Source organism: Henckelia pumila, unplaced genomic scaffold (genome assembly GCF_033568475.1).
Source record: "Henckelia pumila isolate YLH828 unplaced genomic scaffold, ASM3356847v2 CTG_461:::fragment_3, whole genome shotgun sequence".
NCBI lineage: Eukaryota > Viridiplantae > Streptophyta > Magnoliopsida > Lamiales > Gesneriaceae > Henckelia > Henckelia pumila.
In genome coordinates, this window is record NW_027331831.1 from 2,820,588 (window position 1) to 2,836,697 (window position 16,110).

At 32.4% G+C, this 16,110-nt stretch overlaps 1 protein-coding gene across 1 annotated transcript; it reads right to left on the reverse strand.

The window, feature by feature from the left end:
- Window positions 1-4,377: 4,377 nt before the first annotated feature.
- On the reverse strand, window positions 4,378-10,264 carry LOC140871581 (uncharacterized protein At3g49140-like). Its single transcript, XM_073274153.1, has 10 exons — window positions 10,071-10,264; window positions 9,701-9,944; window positions 9,460-9,562; window positions 9,258-9,325; window positions 8,654-8,830; window positions 8,439-8,567; window positions 6,511-6,846; window positions 5,640-5,792; window positions 5,125-5,220; window positions 4,378-4,730 (listed from the first exon to the last, which is right to left on the reverse strand). The coding sequence occupies exons 1-10, from the start codon at window positions 10,136-10,138 to the stop codon at window positions 4,629-4,631; spliced, it is 1,476 nt and encodes a 491-aa protein (XP_073130254.1). The 5' UTR covers window positions 10,139-10,264; the 3' UTR covers window positions 4,378-4,628.
- Window positions 10,265-16,110: the final 5,846 nt, after the last annotated feature.

The window sequence follows — 16,110 nt, forward strand, 5'->3', positions numbered from 1 at the left end:
AAAGTGGGTCCAGATCTTATATTTCATTTTTCAAATGATGATTCAATCTATTATTATGCTTATATAATCAGCAAGCTGGGAAGATGATACATGCACACATTGAGTTACACGTTTGGTCAAACATTGCACTTGAAATCACAAAATCATCTCTCGACTTTTTTTGAAAAAACTCTTTCAAAAAAAATTTAAGGATAGTTATATAATTTCAAGTACAATGTGTAACACAACGTGTAACCCTTCGTGTACATGTAATATCGCTCATATAACTATACTAATCTAGCGTATAATTAGTTTTAGCCTAAGTTCTAATATCTGATATTTTACAAAATAATTACACACTAAATAACCAAATAATGTTATTTAACTAATAATAAACAATCCTCTGAAAAATCACCCCCCAAAAGTTTTAGTTTAATATCACTTCTCAATAATTTATATATAATCGATTTCACTTCAAAAAAAATATAATAAAAACTACTATTAAAAACAATCTCGCGCGATAATTTATATTTAATTGATTTAACTTCAAAAGATATAATAAAAACTAGGGAAAATTATAATTTTGGTTATGTATGTTTGTCGCTTTGCAGTTTCGATCTTCTATGTATTTAAATTTCAGTTTTAGTTCTTTATGTTTCGATTTTGGCAATTTTAGTCTTTTTTGCTCGAAAATTCTTACGTGACACTATACACGCCAACTCCACATCAGCACTGCATTGGTGTCACATCAGCACCACATCGAAAAAAACTAAAATTTTCCAAAAAAAAAAAAGATAGCGGACTAAAACTAAAATCTGAAAAGTTGAAAACATAAAAGATCGAAATCGCAAAGTGACAAACATACAAGATCACAACTTTGAGTAAGATGGTTGCAAGTACAAGATGTAAAATAAAAAAACATACAAGACCACAAAAATAATTTTCCTTAAAAACTACTATTAGAGGGGGAAAGGGGTAAAAAGATCGTGCGATTATACATGGATTAGTGATACTATAAAAAAATGTCAATTTGATATATAGTGGGATTTAAGATATGCATTATTATTAAGGTGCGTGAAATAATAGAATTTAAAACATCATTTATCTATCATATACTTAAAAAGTAAAGAAATTGATGCTTGATAGTAACGAGAAAAGCCAAGAGTAGTTAAAATCTTTAGTAAATTAAAGCTGATAAAGAATTAAAGATGACATGTAAAAATCTCTAATTTAATTCAAGTTGATGGGTTTCAATTGGATATCCACAAATATTATACCCATTAATCAATTAACCATTATACATATTATACATCACTCGTCGTACATTCCCATGACATACAATATATATATATATATAAGTAACACTCCTGTGAGACGATCTCATCCGAGAGACGGGTCAATCTTAATCATATTTATAATAATAAGTAATATTTTTGGCATAAAATGTAATACTTTTTAATGAATAACTCATATAAGAGATCCGTCTTAAAAAAAATGACCCTTGAAACCGTCTCATAGGAGTTTTTGTCTATATATATATATATATATATATATATATATATATATATATATATATATATATATATATATATAGTAGATTTTATATGACACGGTCTCACGTATTATATATCTGTTAAACGGATCAACTCGATATATACATGTAACGAGAATTAATATTTTATATAAAAAATAATATTTGTCTTGAATTGAATCGGAACGAAAATTATATTATTCCATGAACCTATCTCACTTCTCACGTAAGATTTTTATGCTATTCAATAGCTCGATCAAGGGAATTAATTCCCTTTTTGAAATTGAAATAACTACACGAAATTAATAGTTCCACGTAATTTTCTGCCAACCAATTTGTCGATTCAAATAGTATGAGAAAATTACGAAAGAAATTGGGCGTCCAATGGAGCAGTTGAGTATCAATCACCACTTTCCGTCCAAAAAAACATCTTAAATTTTCCGTAGTTTCCACATTTAATTAATTTTGAACGACGTGAAAATCATATTCAAAGAACTGAAACTTGTATCTAAACCAAAAATTCTAAATATGAATGATTCCCTCAATGTAAATGATTCTTTTACGAATGTTCAATAAACATCTATACAATCTATACATATGTACAATATAATAATGCATTAATCTCTTAAAATAACTATCTTGGTCAAATTAATAGATGGACAAAAATGTCTCTTACTACTTATAACTACTATCTTTCAATTTTATTTTTTAATATAAAAATAAAAAAAAATATTCATTATTTTTAGATGTAATATAACCTATTTATGCACGCGAATTTTTACGTGCGTGGATTACCAGTATAAAATATTCTTAAACCATTCATAATAGAAACTTTGGAATCAGTTAAAAAGATTAAAAATCGAACATGTCACAAATTCTACCAAATATTTAGACGTTTTTTTTAAAAAAAATAGAAATAAATTTTGTTTTTTTAGTTTTGAAAAAGGAACAAGAAATTTGTAGAAAGGAGTGCATGTTCTTGAAATCATATATTTCAAATCTATTACGTAATCAAATTATTTGATCTGTTTGGATAGACAAAAATCAATTAGATTCAAATCGGCTCCATATGAGATTATGAACTTTAAAGAGTAATATATGTTTTAAATACCCTCAAAAACATATATTTCAAATCTATTACGTAATCAAATTATTTGATCTGTTTGGATAGACAAAAATGAATTAGATTCAAATCGGCTCCATATATATATATATATATATATATATATATATATATATTCAAATACACCTAAGATAGATGTAATTTGAAATGCATCATCATTTGAAATGTATCCCTCAAATCAAATCTAACGATCCAAACATTAGGTTGCATGATGAAGATTTCAAATTCATAATAACAAATTCATTTGTTTGTTTGATAAGATTTAGTTGACAAATGATTTTACATTTTTTTTTTAATACAAGTACGTTGAATATCAAATTACATCAAATGGTGACATTAAAAAAGAAAATTGCCCGCACAATCGACGAATCTTGAAAGACGTGCTTGTAATATAAAGTTATTTCAAATTTTCTTCTCGAACACAAATCTATACATCCAAACGCAAGAAAAATACGTGTCAAAAGGCGTGTCTGGTATCCTTTAAATAAGAAAAGACGCTCACAGGGGCATAGGCGAGTTGGTAAGGCCTGAGGTGATGTGGGAAGAAATTTTCCAGTGTTGCGGGTTCGATCCTCGTGTGGAGCATATTCCCTGCTGAAATATTATGGGGGGTATGCTCTGGGGATTAGGTCATGTGCCCCTTCCCTCAGGTCCCTGCCGCTCGTGCACATCCCTCGATTTACCCTCCGCATGAGCCAATGAGCCTCTGACTCATGTGGAATGGGGTCCCCTTCGGGGTCAACTTTTTTTTTTTTTTTTTTTTAAGAAAAGACAAAAACATTTCAGGTCATGTTGGAAATATTGAACAAATTAAACGGCGATGTGCTATTTGATGATGACTAGAAAAAGTCATCATGCCACATTTCTAGTGCTAATTGGTTACCAAAAAAATAAATATTATTATTACTAAAGGATAGCCTCCATTAGCATTAATCCAAACACAAGTCGATTATTAAAAATAATTAATTTTTAAAACAGAATTGTATTACATCATAAAATTAGGTATACGTACAAACACGAAAGCATGAGATTTTGTGGTCCTTGCTCTATGCTTTATATAGAAGTGCCGCATTTTCTACATATGAAAACTTACTAAAGTGGGGAATTTAAGGTTTTGATACAGAAGCCGGATGCTTAAAAAAGTGCTTAAAATAAGTTCAATTTTTTTAAGTGTTTTTTATTTAAAAAAACAGAAGTTATTTTGGTGTTTGGATAAATGTTGAAAAATGTACTTTTATTTAAAAATTTAAATATAGTTAGAAGCAAAAGCCCAAAAAACTAAAAATTCTAACTTTTAAAAAACATTTTTTAATTTTTTTTTAAATGATTTTTCTAATCAAACGCAGCACTTTTAAGAAAAGTGCTTTTATTTTTTAAAAAAATTGCTTTTGACATCCAGTTTCTCTAACCAAACGGACTCTTAATTTCCCACGTACGTTAATATATATATATATATATATATATATATATATATATATATATATATATATATATATAATTGCAAATAACACATAAATAGTATATTTTGAAATAAAATAATCGAAAACTGTATCAAAAATATGGAAGTAATATAACTTATTTACCATGTGAAGATAAAAATTATTGAGCTCGCTTGCTCAGTTTGGATTTATGAATACACCCGATCACATCTGATCATAAAACGTTCAAAATTATGTGCAAGGGAAAACCATGATGAATGGAGTCGAAATTCAAATTCAAATTCAAATTCAAATATCATATTTTATGCAAATAAAGTACACATTTCTCCCAAATATACATTTTAAAATTATTCAGTACACATTGTTACAATATGGAAAGAAGATGCAGTACAATAGTCCGACAAGAGATCTGGAATGTCAAAATTTCTTGCAACGAGGACTAGAATAGCGGGAAATGAAAGATTTTCTACATAGCTTTCTACTGTTTTTATCGACTACGTACGTACATGGGACAACATAACAAAAAATACAGATATCAGCAGCATCTAACTTGAACCTAAGATTCAGTCTGCTGAGCTTCTTTTCGTGGGTGAATTTTGTGAGCTCTCGGAAACAGCATGTCATTCAGATGCCTTTCGGCACTGTACTCCGATGAGGCCTGTGTAGAAGTACATACAAGGGAAAGATTTGAGAGGTACAGCAATCCTTTTGAAGGATGGCAAATTTATGAGCAAACCAAACAGCATTCAATTGAGCATTAAGAGAAGTAAAGAGTTGAATCAGGATCCACCGAGTACAACAAGAAATTCAATATTTTACCAATGCTGAAGATAAAGCATTCAATTGAGCATTAAGCCAAATCTCATAAGTTAATTGATGTGGGATGGATTTTCACAACGAGACATGAGCAACTGAAACAAGCTTTTTAAGCCGGACAGTTTGAAAGTAAGGGAAAGAAAAGCAACTGATGTTGAGATGATTTTCTATTGTAGAAAAGTCCAGCGAGGCAATTATGAACACCACAAAAGTAAGGGAAAGAAAAGCATACACACCCGTTTTTTGAAAGGAAAACGCAGTGTTTGAAGTTGTGTTCCCGAGCAAACCCGCAAGTCAAAACCAAGGCTGTCTACTCCAATAAGAGCACACTCCTGTCATTGTTTCAAGTTGTAAAAAATTAGTGCAAAAACCAAGCAACTGCATTTTAAAGTTTTCTGTTGGCTCACTAGATGGTATTTTTACTCCCTAGTTCAGTGACAATGCATGGCTAGAGTGGATAATTCATCATACAAGTAGATGGATTCAGCCAAGTGGAAAAAATTTCATAAATAAATTATAACTTTAATGCTTCTGGGTGGGAAAGAAATTATATCTAGGACGACTTGTTCATGGGCATGGAAAATGTGTTGGGGAATGGTGATGTTTTTGGTCCTTCCACTTTCTTCATGCCATAAATTTCTACTACATGTGGGTGTGATAGAAACTTAAGTTCAATTTTTTTTCCCAATACAAGATCCAGGCGCACAATAACTAACGATTTGAAATTGTGGTCCGTTGTTCAGAGTGTTACCTCAACTTGAATCCCTTTACATCTCCAACAAAGAGATTTTAGAGCTTGCGTGGTCTTTTCTCCACCAGCTTTGAGGCGTGATATTATTTTTGCAGCTGAATGTGCAATAGCATCAGGTCGAGCCCTCTTATAATCTTCTATTTCAACAAAATTCTGCATGAATAATTAAATCACACTTTTCCTTCCCAATACCAAATAACATGCCGTGGATAATATACCTATCCAGTCATCTTATTCCAAGTTGTTAGTTTGACACCAAAAAAATATCAGAATAGTTTGACACCGAAAAAATATCAGAATAGAGTCTGAAGAAACAGGATCAAATATGTCATTAGCAGACAATTAACCAGATTGAACAAGAGTGTGAGACAGATAATGCATTGACAACTTTGTCTCTCTTTTCTACTCCACTTATGATAACTCCGCCTTACTCCCCATTTTCCATATGCGATTGGTACAAAATTGCACTGTTTAACACTGCAGTAACATCAATCATTTGAGAGAATAGGGATGTCCAGCATAAGTTTTCGTTCATTTCATCAATATGAAAAAGCACTATCATGACAAACTATCGGATTTTTTTGTCTAGTAATTTACAGCATAAGACAGAGCCTATGCCTCTTGTTCATGTAGGACCTGGTACTATGTTAGCATCCAGAAACTGCCTCTTCGTTATGTGGATGAAGATATTTTGAAATGGCCATCAACATAAATACAAATATAAAAGGCGGAGAAAAAAAGAGTAAAATTTGACAGTTCTCTAGTGTTACATCCTGAAAACTAATAAACTTTAACAAATACAAAAAACAATTCTAACACAACAAGAAACAAAATATACTGCTGAGATTCACAAGGAAAGCTATAGATTTACCTCACGCCCATGCGCTGACACTAACTGAATTTTAATCATCTCTACTTTGTAAAATGAAAATCCACTTCCAAGGTTTTCTTCCTTCTCCAATTCCTCTGCCCAACTTGGATCATCTTGTGATTGTTCTTTTCCACATCTGTGGCCATTGATCTTCACAGTGCCTTCTTCCTGTTGTTCTTCGTCAACGTTGCTTGAATCATTATCACTGCATTCAGGATCTGTTACATTCTTTTGGATGACGGAATGTTCTTCGATGAATGCAGGTCTCAGGAGGCCTTGTATAGCAAGGCCAGAAGAAGGCTGTTCCATAAAATCTAAAGGATCATCTGAAACAACCTGTGCAATAAAAATACCCATAAAAACGGTGCATGGTTTATACAATAAAATCATACGAGCATGAAAGACAATATAAACTCCGTAATTTAATATTCGACTGCTTAATGATCTCTGTCAAATAAGTCTTTCTTGCTCCCAACTTGAGCTAAATGGACAGAATGATAATTTTGATAAATTAATAAGATGGTAGATTTTCTTAAGGCACTCTATGCTACTGTTTATATCACAAATAAATAGATTAATAAAATTAAAAAAAAAAGAATTAAATATCATATCATATTTTCTTAAAATATGAGTCTATTGCTACTTGTTCTATGTTTAAGTTAAATTTAAACGAATCTCTTCTCTTTTTTTTCTTGTTGTATCCAGAAACTTTATAGTCGATCCCTCAATTTGTTACGAAAAATTATTGTGCTGTTGGAAGCTTCAATTGTTTCCTTGCATGTCACAAACATCAGTATTACAATGTTATCCGGTTATCCCCATCTTCATCATCAGTAGGTTTATCCATGATATTGGCACGATCTTTTGTTGACATCATATTGGCAATTCAAGCAGTTTGCATTAACATTCTGAAAGCAACATGGATTTGTACACTTTCAGATAATCCAGGGTAAGCTTTTCTGGGCCATCCTCATTACAACATACAACATTAGCTTTCCTTTTACATTCATAAGATCTTTACATCAAAGAAACCATTGATAAACAATGTTCTCTATCTCTAAATATTTTGGTGGTACAAGTCGATTGGCATGACCACTTTTCTCTAATACCGCCGAAGAGCCTCTGATGATCGCTTGAGTGTATTGAAATTATGCCTTGACCAAATTTCAGATTAAATTTCTTTTAATCCAATTGCTATAATCCTGTTTGAGTGCTACAAGGATGCTCTTTATTATACTCATGGTAATGCTTCACATATCTCATTGGTCATAGCTAATGTTTGAAAGACTTTTAGTTGGGAAGCCAGTATACAGATAAATACTAGAAATTCTTGCATTGTTATATAGAAATTATTTTTGATATAGATGAAATCAAACTAATGAATATCGTCTAACTACAATGAACTAAATCAAGAACACAAATAAATAGACATTTAATGTTTATTATGTTATACAATCTTTATTATGAATGTCATTTGGAAAAAATATTTTTCTATGATTCATTTTGGTTTGATTAAAATATGCTGAAATTGATCTCATGGATGTTGGTGACTATGGCATATTCTTCTATGTATCAAAACATATCCGATAATATAATATATGCCTATTTATATATAGGTTTGTTCATTATTATTATTTTTAAAATCCAACATTTTAGTAGTGTAGTTCGTATTTAGTCAACTATGTTATTAAATTAAATTTGAGTTCTTAGTTAATTAAATATTCACACTTTATTGAATTTTATCATACATTATTAATTTATCAATTAGTTAATACTTCTTTCAATTACTAGAATTTCAAAGGACTCAACAAAATATAGAGGTTGTATCCTAGTTTCTTTCGATAAAAGTAGACAATTTCTAGTAAGGATTCAAGTTTTTCTTACTTATTTTTATCATCAATGCCCACAAAATTTATAGAAAGAGTTACCTCTGTTAACTTTTTGGCAAAAAACATGGGATGAGAAGATCGCATCGTCTCCAATTTTGCCCAGTCTCCCAGTGATCCATCGGATTCCTCATCTTCATCCTCCTCATCATCAAGAATGGCAACCCAATCCTGCAGATGAATGCAATAAGGTTTACATAATGCGGAGCTACAACCTAGACGCTAAAAGACAAAATAATTGATAGTAGAGTGCACACCTCACTATCTTCATCTTCAGCATCGTCATTATCATCATCATCTTCATCATCTTCATCACCGTCATCATAATCGCTACCTTCACCATCCAACTCATCAACACCGAATTCAATATCAGAATGACCTAGTGCTTCCAACTCACTAATCATTTCTGCGGTATCTAGTCCAACAATGACTTGCTGCATTGTGTGAAATTCAAGTAAGCATCTAAAAAAATTGATTGAATTAGAAGATCCTGAATGCCTGACAATGCATTTAAACATTGGGACAGGGGTATAAATTGAAGCAAATTGGCAACCACTAGTGTCCCGGCTCTACTTACGGTACACTCTTTCACTAGTCGCTTCTCAAGTACAGAGTTCATGCTGTTGACTCAATCTCTCAAGGCTTTAAGCAATTTTTTAGATGCAGATCAAATCATCAATGGTTTCCAAAAGGGGGCACAATCAAGATCGGCAAATAGAAATAACAGATGTGTAAAGTCTTTATAGCACTACTCCAGGTACTATGCAGTCGTAAAGGACCATAGGTGAATTTTATAGGACGATATCAGTCCTCTTTTTCAGTCAAAATCATGTGTATTGAGTTTAAAAGATCTGAACTTACCACGATGATTTCTTCAGAAGTAAGAGTTTGCAAGATGTCTTCATCGTTTTTCACTTGAAAGTATATATCTGATCATAAGCAAAATCGCAACTTTAGCAATGACAACACTTTTTTGTTTTTAAAATAAAAAAATAAAAAATCAGCCACTTCTCATCAACAACCAAAGTGTGCCACATACAAACAAGAAATAGTTGCATCTTACTTCCATGTTCATCAGTTACATAAGGCAGATCTGGCCAAAAAATGTTCTCGTGAACTTCTTCATTCACCAAACCAGAAAACATCAGGGTTGCCTTGCTATTCACCTAAAACAAAATCTTTACACAAAATCAACAACATAGATTTTCGCTCAAAACCAAATATTTTCATAAAATTAGCAATACAACACCAATTAAATTCCTTGAGACAAAACTTGAAATCCATACTACTGTTTCTGTTTATACCTCAATTATGGTCCGACTTGCTTCAGCGGGAGTGGGACAAGCTTCCCCGTCCTCCAATAATTCAGAGTCCGAAATGTCTTCGAACGGATGATACCTCTGAGGCTTCACATTCTGTTTCACCGGTCCCGAACCCGAGCCCGGCTGCTCTTTTGCAGTCGCTCTTATTCTATTCCGATTACCATCCTTCACCCAGCCCCCACACCTTCTTCCAACACAGTTGTCCCTCAACTTCCAGCACTTACTCCTACTCACCAACCAAATTCAATAAAAAAAGCTCAGTTCATTGCCGCAAACTCCACATTTTATGAAGCATAAGCAAACGGCCAAAATACATCACAAAACAAGTAGAAAAATAAAGCAAAAGAGATACCGAGGGATAAAAACGTTAGCGGCGGGGAGTCGAACGGCGGCTGTGGTGTGAGGATCGATCACCAGCATATTCGATGACGGTGGAGAGGGAATTGAATCGAATGAAGTGGAAAAGCTAATTTTGCCAATGAAGTGGAAAAGCTAATTTTGCTTAGTGGAATATTCCATGCTTGTGCTCTGTGATTGAAATGTGTGGTGCTGTTTTGTGATCCGAATTACTTATTTGTTTTTGCCCTCCCCCCTTTTCTTATTTTCCCCTTGGTTCTTGCATTTGCATTTCTTCGGATATAATCAATTTTATAAAGGATAATGCACTTAGGTTACACGTTGAGTTATACATTGCATTTGAAATTACATGACGTGTAACCCTCAATGTACATATAACATTACCCTTTTATTAATTTTATTTTTTTTCCGCAGCGAATCAAGTTAACCTTTTGTAAACTAAGCTGCACAAATTCTATACGATAAGACTCGTCTAAAAAATGTTGCACCAAAATATGAAAGTTTCGCCCATAGTTGAAAAAGGTCACATGTATTTTTTTTACATGAGCCAACACATTGTATTATATGGGGGAAAAATAGCTTGTAACACTCGGATTAACAATTTAACACTTTACTTGTATTGCTTTTGCATCGTAGAATATGTCAGAGATGAATATATTATCAGAGATATCCATGAAAACATATTAGTTTGTATGTCAAAAATATTATTTTTTATTGTGAATATGGGTATGATTAACTCATCAGTCATCTCACAAATCACAGATAAAGATTTATGAGACCATCAAATTTGGTTTATTTTATGTTGCTTCGTATCTAAATCTACTTGTTTCGTCATTATTTGTAATGGTTCTTTGCTTTGGGGTTGTAATTTTTATATTCCATACATATTCGTTCCTAAATTTTTTAATTTTTTTTTAAAGTAAAATCTTTGGAATAATAATCGATATATTTATTAGCTAAAACTTATTTGTTTTTGTTCATTTTTATTGCAATAATATGAACTTTACCGAGACTAATGATATACCAACTTTTAAATCTCTACTCTATATAAATATATTAACTTATGTTAATCATATATTGTAACGACCCATTATATCAAGACGGGTCTTTTCAGCGTGTTTATGTCCTCACTCACACCCTGAGAAACTTTCCAGGAGGTCACCCATCCTAAAATTGCCCCAAGTCAAGCACGTTTAACTTTGGAGTTCTTATATGATGAGGTCACGAAAAGAAGATGCACCTTCTTGATATGAGCAGTACATATGCAATCTTTTAAGCCCTCATCAACTATGTAGTCTCATACCTATACAGTCTCAGAATCCCCACTAATTTCGGCACGGGATCGGTTTATTCATGTCTCCCTCTGCCTAGAAACCTACCAGGAGCCGCTCATTGTCCGTGCAACCTCTTGGCACCGGCGATCACTCCCTGCCTCCTCACCCCCGGGCGTCACATGAATGAAACGACCTATGACTTCTACTGATTTTTTTTAAAAAAAAAACTCTCTGATAATAAAATAATGAATATAAATATATATATGCTCATACATATATATGTCATAGTTAAAAATAACTTTACTTAATTTAAAATAAAAAATACACAAAAGATACAATAAAAGTACACGCATGCAATTAAATACTTCAAATTAATTACTAAATAATAATTTATAAGAATGCCATAATAAAATTCCTAAATAATATTTCTTTCACAAAAATTCATAAAAACTTAGAAAATAAATACTTAAACGTAAAATCCATGCATATACTAAAAATCTATAATAATAAAACATATGCGGAAATAAATGTTCTAGTCTCAACATAAAATTCATCTTAGAGCAATGGTCACGGGTTCTAGCCGCCTGGAAACTCATACGCCCTCGCCGCAGTCGGGAACACATTATCCTTATTGACATTTTGCTCACCTGCACCATTTAAATCTAGTGAGCCTAGAGGCTCAGCACGTTCTATCCTTACATAACAAAATGAAACCACACACAAGCACACATCATATAAAATATGTGAATAATAATTATACGTGCATGATCTTAAAATTATATGCATATAAACATGAAATAAAATAATTATACTGATTTATCATAATGTTAAACATATATCATCATACTTAATAAATCTCATAAAATAACTTATCATGATTTCTTAGTTCTCAACAGGTCGTATCTATGTCGGTGGCATCATACTAAGCGATTGATCAATTTAAAAACCAACGTACGCGGCGGTGGGGTTTTCACCTCTGTGCTGCCACTTCACCAGCCCTCTCAGCTGGATCCATAAGCTCATCATACTTATACATCATTAGGAAGGTTACCGGGCCCATGTATCCCGGCCTCCAACCACATCACTTTCCATCTTCACTTCAACTTCCATAAAAAAATATATTTTTTCTTAACATGCATTTAAACTTATCATAAAAATTCTTACATGATGCATGAACTTGAAAATTCTCACTTATTTCTTTATTTTCATGAAAATTTGCCCGTAAATATATATTTAATTTATTTTCTTAAAAATCATATTTATATAAAAAAATAAAATACATGCATATATTAAATATATATTTACGGTTCATTTATTTTTTCAAGGACTTGTTCGAGCTACTGACCTCTCTCTTAAACTTAAGCTCATAAAAATTCTAGACTGACTCAATAACTGACCTTAGGCCTATTAACTTATATTTTAGCTCAAATGTATTATTCAATCCCAATTAATCCTTAACCTTACCCAATAAATTTCTTAAGCCCATTAACCACTTAATATGCTCATTAAATCTTAACTTAAACTATTAATAAAAATAAATTAAAATACCCAAGTTCAACCAATATAACCCGAACCCAAACCCGGACTCATCTAACTTAACTCACAATATTTTAGACCCAACCCGGACTCAAGAACCCGAGCCCGGCCCCCAAAACACCAAAATTCAGAACTTAAGCTAGGCTGTCCCATGAGTCTATAACCAACGACCATCAGCCCTATATGGGCTTCGACCGCCTGAATCCGGCCACCACCGGCCAAAGCACCATCCAACCTACCTAGACCACATCCAGAGGGTTCCAACAAGACAAACCCTAGCCCATAACTCATCCTATAGACCCGAAACCAGTCCCTTCTTCCTCTACCTAAAATCTGCTCGCGCGCAGAACACCAACTCAAACTTCAGGCTGTTCGGCCGCCCATCTCCGGCCATTACCAGCCAGAAACCCACTTGGAGGACCTTTCTCAAGGTCTTGGGGTTCTAACACAACTGGAACCAGCCTCGAACTCGCACCATACAGCCTACACGATCAATTCTCCCAGAACTGCTCAACCTATGCGCCTGGTGCGTGTTTCTGTTCTTATTTCGTTTTTTCAGCCTATTCCTGGTTCATGAACCAATACAAGTCAATCTTAGGGACCCTAACTCAGACCCCTAACCATGGATCAGCATGCTGGAACGTGTCATAGCAGAAAAACGTGAGAAAATCTGATATTCAAGCCATAAACGTGGACTGCTCAAAAATTCATGCATGATCTTCAATCAAAACCACATACACATGCAAAATCAATCTTTTTATGTATGAATCAATGTAATATGACTCAAATGGTGTTCAAGAAGGGAATCGAAACGTGCCTTTGTGATTTATTCACTCGAATATACGTTACCGACGCGTAGATTGATCTCCGGGACGAACGGCAAGTCGAACTCGTGATTTTTCTTCAAAGTAATCGTGATGTGTGTGCTGTGAAGGGAGAGGGTCTGCTGGTTTTCTGAATGGAGGCGGCTGATTGTTTAGATGTGATGTAGGGGAAGGAATGAGGGAGATTTCTAGGTATATATTTGTGTGTATAATGGGTTGGGTTAATTAAATAATTAAAATAATTAGATACTTCTAAGCCCACAAAAATATATGATATAAATCTTTTAATTTTCGTAATAATAAATTAAGGGGATTTAGAAGCATTTTAAAAGCCCATAAAATGGCTCATTTTAGTGAAAAATTGGATTTTATATATATATATATATATATATATATATATATTAAAACTATTATTTTCTAAAATAAAATCTTAAAATACTAATTTATAATTCCTAAAAATTCTAGTCATAAATTTTTGGATGAAAACTTTTATTTCGTTCGTCCACGGTCACGTCTATGCTATCACAAAATAACCTTTATCAAATAAATTCGTAAATTCCATAATAGCGGGTTAAATGCTGTAATAACATTTAAAACATGCACATAAATCACATAATTCACATAATAAGTCATAAAATTAATTTAACACATTTTCACTTTATTTTAAAATTATTAAATCTCCTAATTATGTGTGTGAATTTACGTGACGAATTTTTGGGCGTTACATATATAAGGATAAATCCATTTTTTAAATCTTAAATATTAATGTATATTTGTTTGATGTTTTATAAATTAATTAATTAAAACCAGTTTAATTATATGTAGATGTAGACTCATTAATGATAAAACAATAGTTCCAATTTTTAAGGTACCGTTTGTTTAATAAAAAGGGTGAAATATGATGTGTATAACAAAATGATATATGATCGTAATTATTTGTGAAACACATCACCCATCTAGCATTGATTATGTCTCACGTTAAGATTATATATATTGAAATTATATATAGCAATGCCGAATACTAACTCCTTTAATATGAATTTAACTTATACACTCAATATTTTTTTTAAAAAAAACTATATATAAATCAACCTATCTTTGAGGCTCAAAAAACTATTATTATCAACCTGTCTTTGTGACATAATTTTATTATATGCGGATTTTCGTATAGATCATCAAATAAAAACTTGAAACTTCGATACAAAGATGCTTGTCCACGTGCTAAAGCGAACTTGAACCTAGTGGTGTCTATTGTGTTGGAAATTCAACCCCTCCTGGAGTTTGCAAGCTTCATTTCACCGCGTTATATGAAAATATTAGCAAATGGAGTGACACGCGTTACATACTAGCACGTAGTGCTATACTCGAACTTCCTAAAACCTTGAATTTCTTAATGAAAACATTTATTTATGGCTTATCAATTGTTTATTCAAGAATGTTCCGTCTTAGTTTATATCATGGATTTTTTTTATTAGAAGAGGTGAAATCATATTCTTCGTGTGCATATATAAATACACGCAAAAATAAATGAACATTAAAAATAATTTGAAGAGTGGGCCGTGGAGGGAGAGCCCGTCTTGTTAGTGATCCTTGGGCTCGCAACCTGTTGGACTTGACCACCAAATTTATCCGGGCTGGTTATGGATCAGGATCAATTGAATTGGGTCACACTTAACTTCTCCAAATTTCGTTTTTTTTTTATCCAATTGACACTGGTACATAGTTGATTTTCTTTTTTTTATTTTTTTTATTACGTGAGAACTCACGATCGTTAATTTTCGATGCATACAGAGTAAATCTTCGAACTAACATAATAATCTGCAAACTACGCTAGTCAGTTAAATCACACTGGACAAACTCTGTGCGACATGCTAGTCCAAGAAGTCTTTGCAGGGGAATCGCACTTTTGACATGTGCTCAAGCGCTCACCTACTCCACCAACTTGAACACCTTTCGGAGTCGAGTCGAGTTGATTTTATTTTTGATTTTTTTATTTGAAGAAGGTAGAGAGTTGAATTTAATACATAAGTTATTAAAGAAAATATGCTTTAATTATTGTGTTAAAACGGGAATGTATGGATAAGGTATTAGAATAGTCTAAACCATGATTATATATATAATGTATCGTAGTGTTCTGCATTTAATTTTAAAATTAATCATGTCCGTTAGATAAACTTAATACACGACAGCGTCAGACTAAAATTTGGAATTTGTTTTTTTTTTTAAAAAAAATTGATCGAATATAGAACAGATTGAAATTGTTTCATAATTATTTTAATTATACAGTTCGAACAGTAAATGACCTGCTATGGGCCTCCAGTCATTAACTAGGGCATTTTGAGAAGGGGTTATTATTTATACTAGCGTGCACACACGATGTGTGTTTATAAAATAATATTAT